At 40.2% G+C, this 17,238-nt stretch overlaps 1 protein-coding gene across 2 annotated transcripts; it reads left to right on the forward strand.

Annotated features, from left to right (window-relative positions):
* The first annotated feature begins 909 nt into the window (after window positions 1-909).
* il6st (interleukin 6 cytokine family signal transduce) lies at window positions 910-16,373 on the forward strand. 2 transcript variants are annotated; one of them, XM_068574291.1, is made up of 16 exons: window positions 910-1,060; window positions 1,523-1,604; window positions 2,229-2,537; window positions 2,750-2,897; window positions 3,070-3,227; window positions 3,347-3,501; window positions 4,329-4,491; window positions 5,076-5,155; window positions 8,624-8,840; window positions 9,949-10,119; window positions 10,948-11,049; window positions 13,179-13,325; window positions 13,451-13,591; window positions 13,755-13,851; window positions 14,218-14,299; window positions 14,537-16,373. In XM_068574291.1, exons 2-16 carry the CDS (start codon window positions 1,535-1,537, stop codon window positions 15,140-15,142), a joined length of 2,646 nt encoding a protein of 881 aa, XP_068430392.1. In that variant the 5' UTR covers window positions 910-1,060; window positions 1,523-1,534; the 3' UTR covers window positions 15,143-16,373. The 2 variants fall into 2 exon arrangements, with proteins under 2 accessions (XP_068430392.1, XP_068430393.1); XM_068574292.1 differs by having other exon boundaries at window positions 1,527-1,604.
* The last annotated feature ends 865 nt before the right edge of the window (window positions 16,374-17,238 follow it).

Here is a 17,238-nt window from a genome sequence, read left to right on the forward strand (position 1 = left end):
CTGTATACAACTTACTGCAACAGCAAGACAATACTAGAAAAGATATGAAATAAGAGAGAAAACCACGTATGTTGAATTTTAGTTGCATGGCTCATCATGTACACCTTAAATCCTAATTTAAAAGTTTATGATTGGGGAAGATTTAGATGCATATCAGGTCAGCTGTATTTAACAATATACATCTCATTCTGAATCTTGGAAAATGTAATGATTTTCTCATCCGGGGCTGCCATATGCCGATTACTGAAGTTTGCTGGAAAATCTATAAAATTATACACATACAGTATATCCTTTTCATGACCTTTACCTTGTGTAAAAGCCTTTTTTTTAAAACATACTTTGCATTTAATGATATAATCTATTACATTGTGATGTAGGTATTTACTGTAAGACTGACTATTGTCTCTCTGTTTGAGAATAAATAATACTTCACCCGCTTGCTGAGTTGGCACACATGCAGCATCAATACTTTACTGTTGAACATTAAACTCTTTACAAAGAATAAGCAATGCAATTTTTAAAGGTAAGGCAACTACAGTAAAATGATCCCCTCCCTAATCACATAATGTTATGTCTCGTTCTGCCAAGTCAATGAACCGTTATGGGCATGCGCATTCTTTCGTACAAGAGGGGTGGAGACATACTGGAAAACATCAGGGCGGGGGACGCGTGTAACAGAGACCGGAAGAGTGGAAACCACCGATTCGTCAGGAATGTTTAACAAACAATTTATCGGACGAATCACCAAACAGAATGTCTTCACTGAGCATTCAAACAGATCGCTAAACTATCACTAGTAAACCAAAGAGCTCACCAGACGAGAGGTGGGCCCATCAGTTTGGTGTCAGATCGTGTCAGTGTGGCGCAGCACGCGCAACATGTTGCGACACAGGTTTCCCTTTACGGGAAGTGGGCGGTCCTAACCAAGAATCACTGACTCGGACGGGTCAACATAATACAGTTAAAATTCTTGTTTTGGCGATATTTAGATTTAAGTAATACATACACATGGTGTCGATATAACAGAGAGCACACAGGGACTGACATTGACGCCAGTTAGGTAAGTGATAAAGCCTTACCTTGACTGCGGAAACAACATGGCGTTAATGGCAAAAATGTGATCTCTCAATGCTAACCTAAATATTGAATTCGCAGCACTGTGACTGCTATGTAACGCTACGTGCGTTGTTAGCCATACATAGCCTGTGCTTTCTTGTATTTAGAACAACTTTACTACCATTAGCTAAAACTGTAATAGACAATACACTCTTAGCTCTTTTGAACACAAAACAAGTGTCTTAGCGAAGTGAGAACAGAGAAGATGAGACTTGAAGAGTGTCGTGTAAGAGTAGCAGCCAAAAAGTGACGTCGACGTTACTCGAGAATTAACGTTAGCTAGTTACTTGGACTAGTTACTGAGACTAGGTGGTGAAGTTGTTAGTTTGTAGCGTTATTAGTTGAGACAGAACTGACGCTAACAGTACGTTCTCCAGTCTGACGTGTTCTCTGTTTATGTTCCTAGCTAGTCTTCATCATGGTGTCTGCCAAGTCGCTCCAGCTGTTGCTGTTAGCCTGCATCGCCTCTGCTCTCCCTGCTCTAGTCGGTCAGTAGTTACCCTTTTCAGTCCGAGTACAGGCACCATTTGTCTTTTAGCGGACATATAGTCGCCGAACACAATGTAACTCAGTAGTTCTCAGCTAAATATCTCATCTGCTGCTGCCTGGAAGTGGACACATTAAAGTTTCTATTAACACTTTAACAATGATACACTCGACATTTCTACGTGTCACAGCAGGAAACACTGTGGAACCAATAACATTAATGATGGGTGAATTCCATTTAACTAGATGAATGGAATTCATGAGCCCTGGTATAACACATACATATCACAATAACTATTGTTGATGCTGTTCCATCAGTTTTTTTCCTGCTATGACAAGTCCTTATGTCTGCCTTTTAAAATATAATTAACCCTACCTGCTTTCTAAAGCAGGTCCCTGTCCCGGTTAAGTTACCTTTACCTTGAAGGGGAAGTGGCTCCTTAAGAGTTGACTGAGCTAATGGGTATGCTGTGTACCAGATAGAAAAATGTGTTGTTACACTAGTTTGAGTTTGATAACAAACATTGAATTGTTTTCTTGTTTCGTTAGTTTTCTGAAGAAAAGGGTGACATGTGTTACCTTTTTCTTCACTTGATGCTGATTTTTGATAGTGTGCTCTTCTTCAGCTTCAGAAGACAACAGCCATTTGTTGATAGCACCACAGTCTCCAGATTTAGAGATCGGGACCAACTTCACAGCTACGTGTATGATCATCAACACAGTCGAAGTCACAGCAGATGACCTCTACTGGAATCTGTCTCGGACTACTATATCCAAAGAACACTACACCAAGATCAACGAATCGGCTCTCAGTGTCACTGTTCCAATCATCGATGAAAAGTCAGAGTGGTTATTTTGCCTCTGCAAGAAAGCGTCGCCCTATATCACCCTGAATACAGGCAAATTTATTCACGGGATCTACCTTACAAAAGGATGTAAGTTTGTGTTATAAGTTTGGAATAATGTCATCTAAGTTTGAGCTAAAAGCAACCTGAAGAAGTAGTAGACAAACTTATGTGATTAAGTGTAACCTCACTCTTATCTTTGACTTGTTTCTAAAATTCATTAATACCTGTGTCATTTTGTATATTTTTAAAAACTTTTTCTAAAAATTAAATAAATGAAATGTGTTGTGGCTTATTGTCAGATCATCCGGGGAAGCCTGAGAATCTGTCCTGTCAGGCCATTCAGGAGAATAAGTACATCGCGGCAGTCATCAGCTGTAAATGGGACCCAGTAGGACGTCAAACCACAAATGTCCCGACATCATACACACTGACTGTCGCAGTGATTACGTGAGTATAGCCCTAGAAATTTTTATGTCTCTGTGGCAAAATAAATTGTGTTTTATTTTTTAGATTATCTGTCATTCTCATGAATGGAATATCTCAGGAACTGGACACATATTGCCTGTGTAGGCCTTGCTGTTGAGTTCCTCTAAACAGTATTCAAATATTTTGTCAACAGTTCTACAACCTATAATGTGTCAACTCAAAAAAACTTTGCCTCAGTGGATTTTGTTACTGCTTTCCCCAATCATATGATCCTGGAGATCTGGGTGGAGGCACACAATAAACTGGGGAGAATACAGTCCGAGCATCTGAAAAATGAGGCCGGCTGTTTTGGTAAGTCTGCTTCTTCATGTCTGCTTGTTCTGATCCAAGTCTGGTCTGTGACCCATACGAACTAGTCACAATGCTGAGATGAGACTAATGACGGCAGCTTGTTGTGTCTTGTGTTACAGTGAAAACAAATCCTCCATCAAATGTCCAAGTAATTTCAGAGAAGATTTTCCCCACCTCCCTTGTGATAAACTGGACTCATCCTATTCCTAAAGAATATGTAAAATTAGCATATCAAATAAGATTCTGCCCAAATGGATCTCAAAGTTGGACATATGTAAGTATGTTTTTTTTCCTCATTGTAATACGTAGTCATTTCATTTTTTCATTCAGACATGGAACTAATGATATTAAATTAACTCCTCCACCCCCCTCCCCGGCCAAAAACAAAGCAGGCGGTTCCAATTGAAGTTTCTCAGTTTTATCAGTGAGTCAGCATGCACAATAGTGCGGCCCTTGCTTGGTGCCTCATTCTTAAATCACAAATCCAGCTCAGGAAAAGTCTTTTACTGGCTGCATTCAACGCGATCAGTGCCAGGTTTTCACAATAGAAAAACATCCTGATTAGGCTTGATCATATTAGCTGATTTAGATGTTAAAAAGACTTATCTTACTAATAATTAAAAATACAAACATTTTGTTTCTGTTTTCTCCAGAAAAAAAGGTTCTCTCCCACTCAGCGCCAGCATCTAGTTTATTTTTACCCATGCTTGTGAATTTATTGAAATGATGCACTGAGCAAGGCTTTTGAGAGTCAGTAACAGTCAGACGGCTGATGAATAAATCAATCAGATTCTAATTTGGCCAATGATATTAGCATTTACTCACAATATATTCTGATGTGCCGGAAATACAGAAAGAAATTAATGAGGAAATATTCTACACAAAACAATAAATTATCACTTTTTTTTGTTCTTGCACCACCGTTAGGTTTAAGTGATGCTTTGAGAATTTATCTCAAAGCGTCACTGTGGCTAACCAAGTACACGATCACAGAGCATCGTTGTAGGTCTATATTTTTGTGTTATTTGACAAGTTTGCTGTTTGTCTTTTCTAATTATTAGTTGACAAAACAATTAAAGAGTGGTGTTAAATGTCCTTTAGGTACCTCTCGTTGACACTGCCATGGACATACAGTCCTTCAGACTCCAGAACCTTCGGCCAGACACGGTATATGTCACTCAGGTGTGCTGCAAATATGCGGGAGATGGGCATGGCTACTGGAGCAACTGGAGTACCAACGCTACCATGAGAACTCCGAAAGATCGTGAGTTTGACATTCGTGAAATAGTTGAACACTGAATACAACATGGTGTTCAAAAACTGTTAAAAAAACTTCAGATAAATGTATTGTCAATTAACTGGTCTACTGGATGGACACAATAGCTTTTATTTCCAGTCAGCTGCAGTAAACATATTTTTTGACCCACTTGACGTAGTTCACGCACGAGGCGCAGTGGTGTAGTAGCTAGCACTGTGGCCTTACAGCAAGAAGGGCCCAGGTTTCCATCCTGGGCTAGCCCGTCTGCATGTTCTCCCCATGTCAGCATGGCTTTTCTCTTGGCTTTTCGCCGGCCTTTAACGATTGAATACAAACAGGGCTAATGGTGTGCCACAGTGTGCAGCCTGGTAAACAAAATTTGTAAAACATTTCGTACAACTTCATTGATCAATAAGATGACATAAATATTTCAAATGCAAATGTTTTGTGGTGAAAAGACTTGCCAAGCCAGTAAATCTGCCAACAGTAATGTAGATTTGTAAGATATGGTTTGCTGATTTATGTTGTTTAATTAAACGAGATATTTAAGTTTTTTAGCTTCCTTTTTTTTCTTTTCTTCTTTGTCCTAGGACCAGGTAAACCAGATTTATGGAGAATAATTGCTGACAGTGAAGGCATAAACGAACGACGTGTGCAGATTATTTGTAAGGTAAATAAATAGATCATATTTAATTCAACACCAAAACACGCTCACACCTAATGATACAAATAGTACTGTTTGCATTGGAAAACAAAACACCCAAAACAATAAAATTATAGATTATATATTTTTTGTTTTGGCCATCATGTTAACACGTTAGAGCAGGAACAGCTCCATGTCTAGCTGTTGTATAACACTTTTCTAGTCTCCAAACTACTCAAAGTGCTTTAACAAGACATGACACCCATTCATACACTGATGGCACTGCCTTCTGGAGCATTTTTGGGGACATCGAACCTCTTATCTTCTGATTAAGAGGCCACCGCTCTACCATCTGAGCCACAGTCTTCTAGATTTGAGACCCCCCTAGTTTTCCTGCATGCCGTAAAACTGATTTCACAGTATATTGACATCAAATTAGCAACATTTCTATAGTTAGTTGGAATGCTTCAGCATTCCAACTATTGTTCTTCAAATCTTTATTAAACTTTTTATTATTATTATTATTATTATTAGTTGGAATGCTTCATCAAATCTTCAAATCTTTATTAAACTTTTTATTATTAGTTGGAATGCTGAAAGCATTCCAACTATTGTTCTTCGAATCTTTATTAAACTTTTTTTCTATTTCTTCCGTACGTATTTTGGCCCGTTTCAACTGCTTCATACTTTCAGCGACAGAAACCGTTCAACTATTAAAATATTCAACTTCTTAAGGACACGTGTGCTATATCTTTTCATATCTTTAACTATTTAACTTTATGAATTATTAAGCTTTTTATGAAAATTAAAATGAATGGGATCTAATGGGGAAAATCTTCAAATCTTCTTCAACTTCAACAAACTTTAACAGCTTACAGCTTCTGCATACATTCAGCAAAAAACACCATTTAACTTTTCAAATGTTGACACAACCTTTAGCAATCTTTCTATAATTTCAGATCTTTGAAATATTTTAAACTGTTTAAACTGTCTGCGTTTTAGTTCTATGTTTTTTTGCCGCCTTTTCTCTCTTGAATATTAGTGTGTATTGCGGAGCTCAGAGTGCGTGATGTCATACTCAGAGGGCAGAGCACGTCAGATCTTGTCGATTTTTTTTTTTTTTTTTTAAATTTGCTGTAAACTCCGTACCATGTACTCTGTGGGCATAATTTATAGCTCAAAACGTTGGAAATCTTGTCTTCTGTCATAAACTGCGGTCGATAGGAATCCAACAGATTCAGACGTCTTGAAATCGGACTGAATGCGAGAGCAAGTCCACCTCGCTCTGCCATCCGCCGCCATGTTGACTCTCCCTCCAAAACCACGTCTCCCCTGAAGCTCGTACCTGATTTGTAAATCGCCCGTACAGACACAAGTTTTATCGTACAGACTCGCCAGTCACAGTATCTGTTAATCAAGTCTTCCTAACGCTCTGTATGCGATATCGAAGCAATAGGAGCTTTTAAAGTATCTTTTTTGAGGGATTTTTGGATAGGTGTTCCCCAGCATTACCTCCATTGAAATCTGTTTAACTGAAGACCTTTGAAGTCATCACTATGGCAACCTTTGATCTAGCAACCCACAGGTGTTCTCATTAGGGCAGTTTAACAGACACACACTTACACACGCACACACAACACAAATGACTTCTGTCTCTCTCTATGTTTGTCTCACACACACAGACACACAAACAGACACACACACACAAACAGACACACACACACACACACAAAGACATTTACGTGTGTTTTATATTGTGTAGTTGTCAACACTGTGATCATTAATAAGGTCATATGATATTTCATATACGTTTGTGTGTGTTCAGGACGTTCAGTAGTTTATTTCCTTAAGTCCACAGTCCAGTCTGCCTCTAATCAGTCTGCTGGCTCTCACTTGGTCACCATGACGACGGCAGCACATAGGTGCTTCATATCAGCCAATCAGTTTAACACACAAACCAACTCAAGTGTTTTGGAGGAGAGACGGGCGTAACAAACAAAAGCTCTACGTCTTACGGCAGTAGTAGCCACACTTTCAAAATTTCTTGTGAAATTTTCCAGTGTTTTATCAAACTGCTTGTTTGCTTCAATCTCATTACTAAGTACACATACATTATATACATACTGTTTTCAAAGCTCAAAATAAATACCTTTTTTCAGGCATCTTTAAAAAAAAAAAAAAAAACCTTTTGTCATAAATACTTGATTTGTTTTGGAACAATGACAATTTTTCTGAGCTTTCACGCCTTCAACAAAGTCAATAACCAATTGCGTTGTACGAATGTGATGTCAGGTTGAAAAGTACACTATAATTTAGCCATGGAGACTCGCTACCCATCAACCAATATGACCCAGAGGCCATGTCGAACCTCATGTTGAACCTCACCCGTTAGAAGTTAAATTCAAACCTCACTTGTTAGAAGTCAATGTCAAACCTTACCCATTAGAGGTCGAAGTCTATTCTTATCCGTTGGAGGTCAATATCTAAAGTTGACCGTTGGAGGTCAATGTCTAACCTTGACCGTTGGAGGTCAATGTCTAACCTTGACTGTTGGTGGTCAATGTCTAGCCTGAACTATTAGAGGTCAACGCTTTGGGGTCTTATCTATCGTCTAGATACGACAGGTTATGAGTTGCCTCTATATTTATTAGGATGATAAAACAACAACACTGAGTGTAGTATGAACCAAAACGGCAAACATTATTCCTCCATTAATCTGACAAAGACTGGACGTACCAGATCCTTCCTTTCTTGCTTTTCACAAGAAAAGCCTTTTTTAAGAGAACTCAAAAGGCATTTCTAGTGACTCAAAATGTTGCATATTTATATATTTCCTAGTCTCAATAATATGTCACAGTAAAAATGTAATTATATTATATGGCCGTTACACTCCCCTGTTGTGTAAAGGCTTTTTTCTACAAGGAGAAATTCCTGTAACACCCTGTAAAAGGCTAAAGATGTTATTTTTTTAGAAACAACTTCCCTAAAGAGTCTAAAAATAACAATAAATCTATCATAATAAACAACTATTAAAAACACATGCATGGCATTTGGTGGCATAGTCCCTCCAGTGGCATAACAAGGGGAGTTAGTTTCAGTTATTAGAAATACAAATTAGCAGAGCAATTTAAATACCGCTTATCTCAGTCCCAACATAGAGCTTCTTTTATATGTACTGCAGTTGTTTAATCATAAACTCTACTCTCTGTGTTGATTGAATGTGAATTTAATTCAGAGTTCTGAACAAAGAGGCCAGCCCGATCCTTCTAAGGATAAGGGTAGTAAAGGAGATTTTTTGGTCATCATTGAAAGGCCTGAATACAATACACACAATAGCATCACCATAATAGTAATCAAAGCAATGTTAAAATGTACCCAAATGGTTTCTTTAAGATTATTGCAACCCAGTTTCTGAAGACCACACTGTTTTTTGCAAAAGTTTTAATCTAAGTTTATGCAGAACGTTATGAAAGTGTGTGACTTTGTTTCTGCCAGGATCCTGTGTTTGCCAATGGGAGGATAACAGGATTCAACATAAAGATTCAAGACCAAAAGGTTACCAGCCAAGTCAACAGGTCAAGCAGCGGTTCTATCACTGTCCTTCAACAGATTTACCTGGCTGACAATAAATCTGCCAAAGTATACGTCACCGCTGTCAATTCTGTGGGGAAATCTGTTGAGGCATCGTTGGTCATCCCAGAAAAAGCTCATGGTAGGTGTCCACGGTGACACTAAAGGCACCTACAATATATAATCTAAACTGCTGCATGTATTTTTGTCAGTGCTGCAACACTATCCACCACTTGCATATGTACAGAAAGCTGTTTAACTATGTTTATATGTATTGTCCAGTGGGTCAGTTTTTATCATGAGTTCCTGAGGACCTACAGATCAGGGATCATAAATGTATTTTCTTTAAATCTTTCTGTAAATGCTGCCCCCCTTGTGTCTTAAACGAACATTGCGTCCCTGCATTTTCAGTTCTCAATGCACTTTTGCTATGATAGTAACTATCTCTATGATGTTGCACTCTTTTACTTTCACCACGTTGCTGGACAAAGTGGAACCTTTTAAGGATACTGTCTACTACAGAGATCGAAGAACAGCGGTCATGGAAAGACACTGGACTAACAGTTTCCCACGTATCTCAAAGATTCTTTTATGCTGTACTAAAGAAAGCTCAGACTGCTTACTTTGCAAACATAATTTCTTCCTCCAAAATAAATCATAAGATTTAATTTGACAGTATTAATAATATTGCTTCACCGGCACTCTCTATATTACCATGTTTTGCTAAAGATGATTGTCACAAGTTCCTTACCTTTTTTATTGATTAGGTAATGGCTATTAGGTCCCAGATTCATTCTGGATCTTGTTTCCTTTAACTATAGCACTTTTCATTCTCTAACTGTTCTGGACTGTTTCCAAATGTTCTGACAATTATTGGCCTTCTGTAATGGCTATTGTTAATTATTATCTACAGGATGTGTCCCTTCCTACCCAGCCGATATTAAGAAAACTAACTTACATCCTGCAACTATAGTCCTTTATATAAACTACCTTTTTTATCAAAGATCTTAGAGACGGTTGTGGCCAACCAACTTACTGCTTGTAACTGCAGGCTGGACTGTAGTTGTGTTTTGTCTAATCCTGTTCACACAGACACATTTTGCTGCACAACACGGCTAATGATGACATTTTCTGAGCGTTGTAAATCCTCAAAGTAACTGTGTGTGTGTGTGTGTGTGTGTGTGTGTGTGTGTGTGTGTGTGTGTGTGTGTGTGTGTGTGTGTGTGTGTGTGTGTGTGTGTGTGTTGCAGAGCTAGCTCCAGTTGGAGAGCTGAAGGTGAGGCCCCATCGAGGCCAATTGTGGTTAGAGTGGAATCCCCCCAACAGGATGGCTCTGTCGGAGTATGTGGTGGAGTGGGTCAGTGGTGATCAGATAGACTGGCAGAGGGAAAACAGAAACACCAGTCGCACTGCCATTAAAGGTCATCTCTTTTACTTTCCAACATGCCATAAAAGAGATATTTCATCCAATAGATGTCCTCATTGAGAATGAACTCTATAAAATAATGTCAAGTGGCTGTAAAAGGTTGTGGAGCTCCACCATGGACTGCGGTCAGCTTAGATGTACACAGTTGCCATAGCTTCCAATAATAAGTTGTCATGAGTCTGAACATTCATAGAAACTTGTCAAACCATTTTTGGAGCATGATTCATGTTATAGGGAGTATATAATAATAGGCAATGAAAATGTAATCACTTGGTGATGCTCTTTTGAATTGAGCTGGCCGATATGGTGATCTAGACATGATGTTGGGCTGTGGATGTTTTTACTGCAGTGATGGTGAGGCGCTCCCAAGTGGTCAAGTGGTTATCTGCAGCTTAGAATACAAACAGAGTGTGTGAATCATGGCTACAGCCTGAATTATTCTACCGTTCCACTCAGTCTTGGGTTGCCACTCATTTCTATACAGTATGAAAACCAATGAACAGACTCAGAAACCTTCTTATGTTGTGTGATCCATCCCATCAGTCAATCTTAAGTCTACCTTTTATATTCAGCATGGTTATGTAGTTTTTATGCAGATTGCTGCACTGCATTACGTCTGTGAAAATGTGTAAATCCAAGCTGATGCAGCTTTCCTCCATGGAAGAGCAAACTTTTAACAGCCACACTTCAAACCCAAAGGGTGTGTCATACTCAAAAGCTGGGTTTGGGCTGGGTATCACTTAATTGATATGCTTAAATACATTAGTTTCTATAGGTTTCCCTCTATACTAACACTTGCTTCAACTTTTGATCTCAACTCTAGGCAACCTTGAGAAGTTTGTTTGCTACAACGTGTCTGTGTATCCTATATACTCTGGACGGACTGGGAAACCAGCAAGCACAGCTGCCTTTCTGGAGCAAGGAGGTATGATAGCACGCACGCACGCACGCACATATGCATGCACGCATGCACGCTGGCTGTAGCAAGCTCAACACATTTAATACTCATCCAAACTCAAAGATATTACACTTAAAGTGAGACGATGAAAACGCAACATAATTTGAAGTTGGTAGCTTTGGGGTTGAGATACATGTATGTATTTACTTTTTATGTTTGCATTTACTGGGTCATATTTAGGCTGTACGGTGGTGTAGTGGCTAGCACTGACGCCTCACAGCAAGAAGGCCCGGGGTTCGGCTACTCGTCTGGCAGGTCTTTCTGTGTGGACTTTGCATGTTCTCCCTGTGTCGGCGTTGGTTCCCTCAAGATTCTCCGGCTTCCTTCCAAAGTCCAAAGACATGCTGCATAGGTTAATAGGACTCTAAATTGCCCGTAGATGTGAGCGTGAATGGTTGTCTGTCTCTATGTCTGCCCTGCGATGGACTGGCGACTTGTCCAATGTGTACCCTGCCTTTGCCCATTGACAGCTAGGATCGACTCCAGCGCCCCGCAACCCTAAAACAGGATAAGCGGTTTGGATGATGAATGGATGGGTCATATTTAAATTTAAAAAAAAACATTACAATACCTTTTTGTTTTTCATTGCGACATGAATTTTTCATGCTGCATTAAAAAAACAAATGACAACACATCAAACAAAGTGCAGAGTTCTAATACATTTCAGTGTTGTCCAGTCAATATTGCTGCGTGAGCAAATATTATTTGCGTGAGGAGGTGCAGTGGATATGGGAGACGTGTTGTCCATGCAATACTACACTTTGCTTTATGTGTTGTGTCTCAAGGAACAAAAGGAATGTTTATTCAGATGTTCAACACAGAAATCTAAAGCGTTCTCATGTAACATGTTTTTAAGTAAATGCATACATAAAAAGCAAATGCATATCATGAACTTTGTTTTTACCATATGCTTTGTTGTTTTCATTCATGCAATTGACATCTTACATATTGTTGTTAGTTAAGTTTCTGTAATGTCCTCTTATATATTTAAATATATATTTTTTTTTTGTTGGAGACATTTTTTGTACTACAATTAAAATGTAAACGTGTCCACTGAGTAGTCTCAGGGGCTCTGATTTGCCTGCCATCATATTCCCTACTGTGAGGAAGAGCCTTTTCACCACCTGCTTTTGGCTCTTTCAGTTAGCAGGAACAAAAACTCTACAGCCAACCTCTGCTGCTCACCCCACATAAGTGCAAGTTAAGAAATCGCAAATAGACAAGCAAAGCAAATTATGTCACATTTGGCAATACATGTGCTGTTACAAGACAATGGAAAGTGCTTCCAGGGGACCCTGAAAAGTTCTGCACATGGCTGGAAAACGCTCATTGTTGCCATGGTTTGGGACTTGAAATGAAGTTATTGAAGTCAGCTATCCTGTCATTGTAATTGCACAATTCAGATATTATATTAATAATAAGCTAACGCTAGGTTAACAGCAGATATCTGCAATGATATCTAAATCATGCCATCACAGTGTTAAAATAAACCAATAAAACATAAACTTTAAGTCAACACCATGTTATTAATGTGCAGTGCGTTGAGCTCTCAAGGCCACCGTACTTATGCCATTAAGTTATTGTCTTGCGTTAGTCCTAGATATAAGATATAAGGCTCATCTGAGTTCTCCACAGAATCGATCACCGGCATTCGCTGCACAATGCATGCCGGTTAGATACATGTATGTTTCCGCATAAAAATATATTTACGTACTCGTATAAATAAATCTGAATGAGGTCTATAAATTTCAAGTAGCTTACAGGTCGGATGTAACTTTTTTTTTCTTTGAAGGCTGCTGGAAACTGTTATGGCATCGCACAATTTTTGTTCCTGTAGTCTACCTTTTCATTTACGCTTAATTTGTGAAAACTGTATGCTCAGCAACTGTATGCAATCATTGTAAATCAATAATGGGTCATAATTAAAACAACTAAGTTTTGATTGAATTGATAAAATTAGGTATTGCTAATTTTCAAGTTTTCTAATTTTAACCAGTTCCTCCAGAGAAGTTGCTGTAACTCATCAGAACAAAGTCAAACTTTATCTGAAGCCAGTTGCATGATTAGTCTCCATGATGTTGCTGTGTTCATTGCAGCTCCATTGGAAGCCCCCACTCTAAGATTGAATGGTAAACCAGGACATAACGAGGCAGAGCTGGTCTGGAAGGAGCTTCCCGAACGCAGTCGACGAGGCTTCATCACAAACTACACCATATTCTACGCAGGTGGAAACAAAACAGACAGTACGTATCTCTGACACGAATAGAACGAGACAACTGCCTATGTAGTGTCAGACCCCAGGAGTTGATTTTCTGACGTTATCCAAATGCCTCTTTCATTTGCTGGTTTCTGTTTTGCTCATTTGCAGATATAACCGTGACAGCTGACACCACCTCATACATTCTGAAGTCATTGAAACGCAACACCAAGTATGACTCTTGGATCATAGCCTCAACCATCAACGGCTCCACCTCCAGCTTCAATCACTCATTCATCACTCTGAAATATGGTGAGTGAAAACCTGGTTTCGCTTTGTTTGAGGATCTATTCCTTGCTAGACATGCACAAAAAACTGTTCAAAACACACGTTGATCAGTTCAACTTATTTCCATGAACGTTTCTTTCTGCTCTTGGATTCTTGGAAGAATGTGGTATTCTCTGTGTTTCCTCAGCACCAGGAGAGATGGAGGGCATTGTGGTCGGCGTGAGCCTTGGCTTTCTGTTCATTGTTGTTGTGATCATGCTGCTCTGTGTCTACAAAAAAGATGCGTAAGTCAACTGAACACCTAAGCTGTGGCTCTCAGAGCTGAGGAGAGCTCTGAGGAGAGATGAAGGGCCCCCATTACAACAAATTGGCTGTGTCCTGTCCCTTCTCATGTTGACAGGCTTTTCATCACATTAGTGCGTGGTCATTCATAACATCTGTGAACCCTCCAGTCCTCAAACATGGGTTACAAGAACTGGTCCAGAGCGTACCTGACCCTAAGCCACAGGACTGTCCATAGCAACCAGAAGAAGAAGAAAAAAATAATGAATGATAATATTTTTTTAAGTTCTTATGTGGTCTCTTGTTAACTCTGGAGCCAAAGTCCCTAAGCTTATATATAACCTTCAGTGTTTCCTCTCACCCCACAGGATCAAGGAGAACTTTTGGCCCCGGATTCCAGACCCTGGAGAAAGCACCATTGGAAACTGGTCTCCTGATTATCCTTTGAAAGTGAGGAATTATTTTGAACTGACAAACATGAGGGTGACAACATGTATAGTATTCACTATGCGACAAATCAACATCGTAATGCTGCGTTCACACCAAATGCAGTGTGATTTTTCGTGCCGCGATTCCTGTGTCAGTTTACTCACTCGACAATAAAAGTGAAACTAGAGGCCTCAACTGCCGTCAGTTTTCAGTGTGATTATAATTAGGCTTTTCTTTTCACCTTCTCTTCTTCTACAGGCAGACACACCGAAGGAGAACGGTCTGTGTGGCGTCAGCGTGCTCGATGTGGATGTGTGCGATGGGAAATGCGTGTTTGAGGACGATAAAGCCAGTCTGCCCCTAAAGAAGGACAAGTATCTGTCCGAGGAGCACAGTAGCGGCATCGGTGGCTCCTCCTGCATGTCCTCACCTCGCCAAAGTGTGTCCGACAGCGACGAGGGTGGCGACATGGCTGACACCACGGCTAGCACCGTTCAATACTCCTCGGTGGTGGCCTCCAATGGCTACAAGGGTCAGACCCCGAACTCCCAGCCCCAGCAATCTATTTTTTCACGGTCCGAGTCCACGCAGCCCCTGCTGGACTCTGAGGAGAACCCAGACACGTTGCTGCAGGAGGGCAGCAGACAGTCCCAGCGTTTCCCCCGCCGGCTCAGCTCCACACATACTGCAGGAAGCGCTGACGGCACCAACCCTGCTGACGTTATAGAGCAGCAAGGGGTGCTGGAGCCTCTGGACTTCTGTCCCCTGGAAGAGGACTGTGAGCAGGCAACACCTACAGATGGCCAGTCAGCGGCACCACTCTCCAGCTACATGCCTCAGCTGGGTGGCTACAGGCCACAGTAAGAATGCAGACAGACCTAGGTGTGTCATCCGTGTGACTGCTTCGGTGCCTTTTTGTTAAAGTGGCGATAGGCGAGTTTTGGGCTTTAACTTGCACGATGTAATGGTTATACAATAATGTTTCCATTGATTTCCCATAAGCATGGAAATGGCAGATGGTGGATCAACTGCAGTTACTGGAAAACAAAAGTGTCCACAGCTCTTTTCCAATGACAGTAGCTAGCACTAGCTCCAACGTTATACCAAACCCCCAGGAAGAGCGTCGAGCTTTGAATGGCCAAAAGACAGAATTATAACGTCCCCATCCGTCACGTAATGCCATGGGAAACAATAAGAATTTTTCCCATAGACTTACATTGGGAAAGAGACACCTATCAACTTCTTAGTAGGAACCCTTAAATGGACCTTATGTAGATCATTCGGTCCAAAGAGTTTTAAAATGCACTAATAGTTGAAACCAGTTATTTTCCTTCCTTTTATGCATGTGAATGAGATTGAGACAGAACCGAGGCCTGAGATGCGGAGCTAAAGGCAACAATGGCGTTTTTTTTCCCCTGATGGTCTGATAGTTGCAAAAAGTGTTTTTATTAATTCTTGAAGCAGTGAAGAGTCTTTTACACGTAACCAAATGTAACTTTTTCCAGATGCGTCGGGAGAGTCCTCTTCAAGGGGAATTAGAGCTTGCAGCGGTAGTTTACTAGCTTTGCACTCGCATAGAAAACCTCCACAGCCACATCTTTATCGTAAATAATACCTAAAACATACTTGCACATGTATGTTTGTATGTTCAGTAAATGTTGCGTTTTTGGATTGAAGGATGATAAAGCTCTCTTTGTTTCTGTTTGAGCATTCTCTTGCTGTCGCGCCCTCATGTAGATGGGTTCCTCTGCAGGGACATTTCAGCTGGTCATTGTCACTTAAAATACATGGTGTGTGTTATTGGTTTAAGTACATATTGTGCACATGAATATCATCAAGTAACAACAGAACAAACGCTGGCTCTATAGAGAGGGACATTTCCGGTGACACGCTACCTGAAAGCCGCCGTAGTTCTCTACACTGAAAATAGATGACTGAGTATTATATTATTCACTTTTTTCAAAGCACGATATCAATATGAGCTGTCGCAAAGGTCATGCATTTCATTACCTGCTGACAAAGTTGATGGGAAACCGTGTTTTGAAACGCTGTAAATGATGATCATTATCAAATATAAAATAAATGTTTTCACTAATGTGTTGACGTCCGCTGGTTTTATTGTAAGACTTGTAAGACAAAGTTGTCTGACAAAAGATATGGAACCATTTTTCCACCAAGAAAAGAAAGACAATAAACGTTATTGATCGATACCAAATCAAAATGATGACTTTTAGAGTGGTATCTATTGATAACTTTCTCATCAGTTTTTTCTTTAATCATGTTATGTATGTTCGGGCATCTAATTCGGATGCCTCCTGGACGCCTCCCATTAGAGGTTTTCCAGGCACGTCCAACTGGGAAGAGGCCCCGGGGAAGACCCAGGACACGCTGGAGGGATTATATCTCCCGGCTGGCCTGGGAACGTCTCGGGGTCCCCCAGAACGAGCTGGAAAATGTTGCGGGTGAGAGGGAAGCCTGGGTCGGTCTGCTGGGTGTGCTGCCACCGCGACCCGACCCCGGATAAGCGGCGGAAAATGGATGGATGGATGTTATGTATAGTAGTATAGTGGAGCAATAATGTATAGTGTGTGTATATATAATGTAGTATAATGAAAATGGCCTACTAAGTGTGAATCAAAATTGATACATTGCATATATGAGGGAGTACTCAAACCCTGTCCGTCCAGTAAAGCTCATTTCGGTTGTGGATGTTTAATTTTTGCTACTGTTGCTCTATTTTTGTAACGCTCAGCAACATATATATATTTTTATGAATCGTTAATTAGCTGTAAGAGCACAACAACCAAGATGACATCTCATGTTTAGCTAACCAGTGGGGCAAGCTCACACACCCACACAGATATTTCATTCTCTGCTCTGTAGATATTTACTACACGAGAGCTTTGCATAGATAATAGTTATTGAGGAGATATTAATGGTTTGAATGGTAAATACAGCTC

This window comes from Clinocottus analis, unplaced genomic scaffold (assembly GCF_023055335.1).
Source record: "Clinocottus analis isolate CAN_PGR_092001 unplaced genomic scaffold, fCliAna1.0.p SCAF_13, whole genome shotgun sequence".
Taxonomy (NCBI): Eukaryota; Metazoa; Chordata; class Actinopteri; order Perciformes; family Cottidae; genus Clinocottus; species Clinocottus analis.

Coding starts and splice junctions, on each gene's coding strand:
- il6st (XM_068574291.1), top strand. CDS start 1,535: ATGGTGTCTGCCAAGTCGCTCCAGCTGTTGCTGTTAGCCTGCATCGCC. Junction 1,605..2,228: donor TGCTCTCCCTGCTCTAGTCG/GTCAGTAGTTAC, acceptor GCTCTTCTTCAG/CTTCAGAAGACAACAGCCAT. Junction 13,852..14,217: donor TGTGTCTACAAAAAAGATGC/GTAAGTCAACTG, acceptor CTCACCCCACAG/GATCAAGGAGAACTTTTGGC.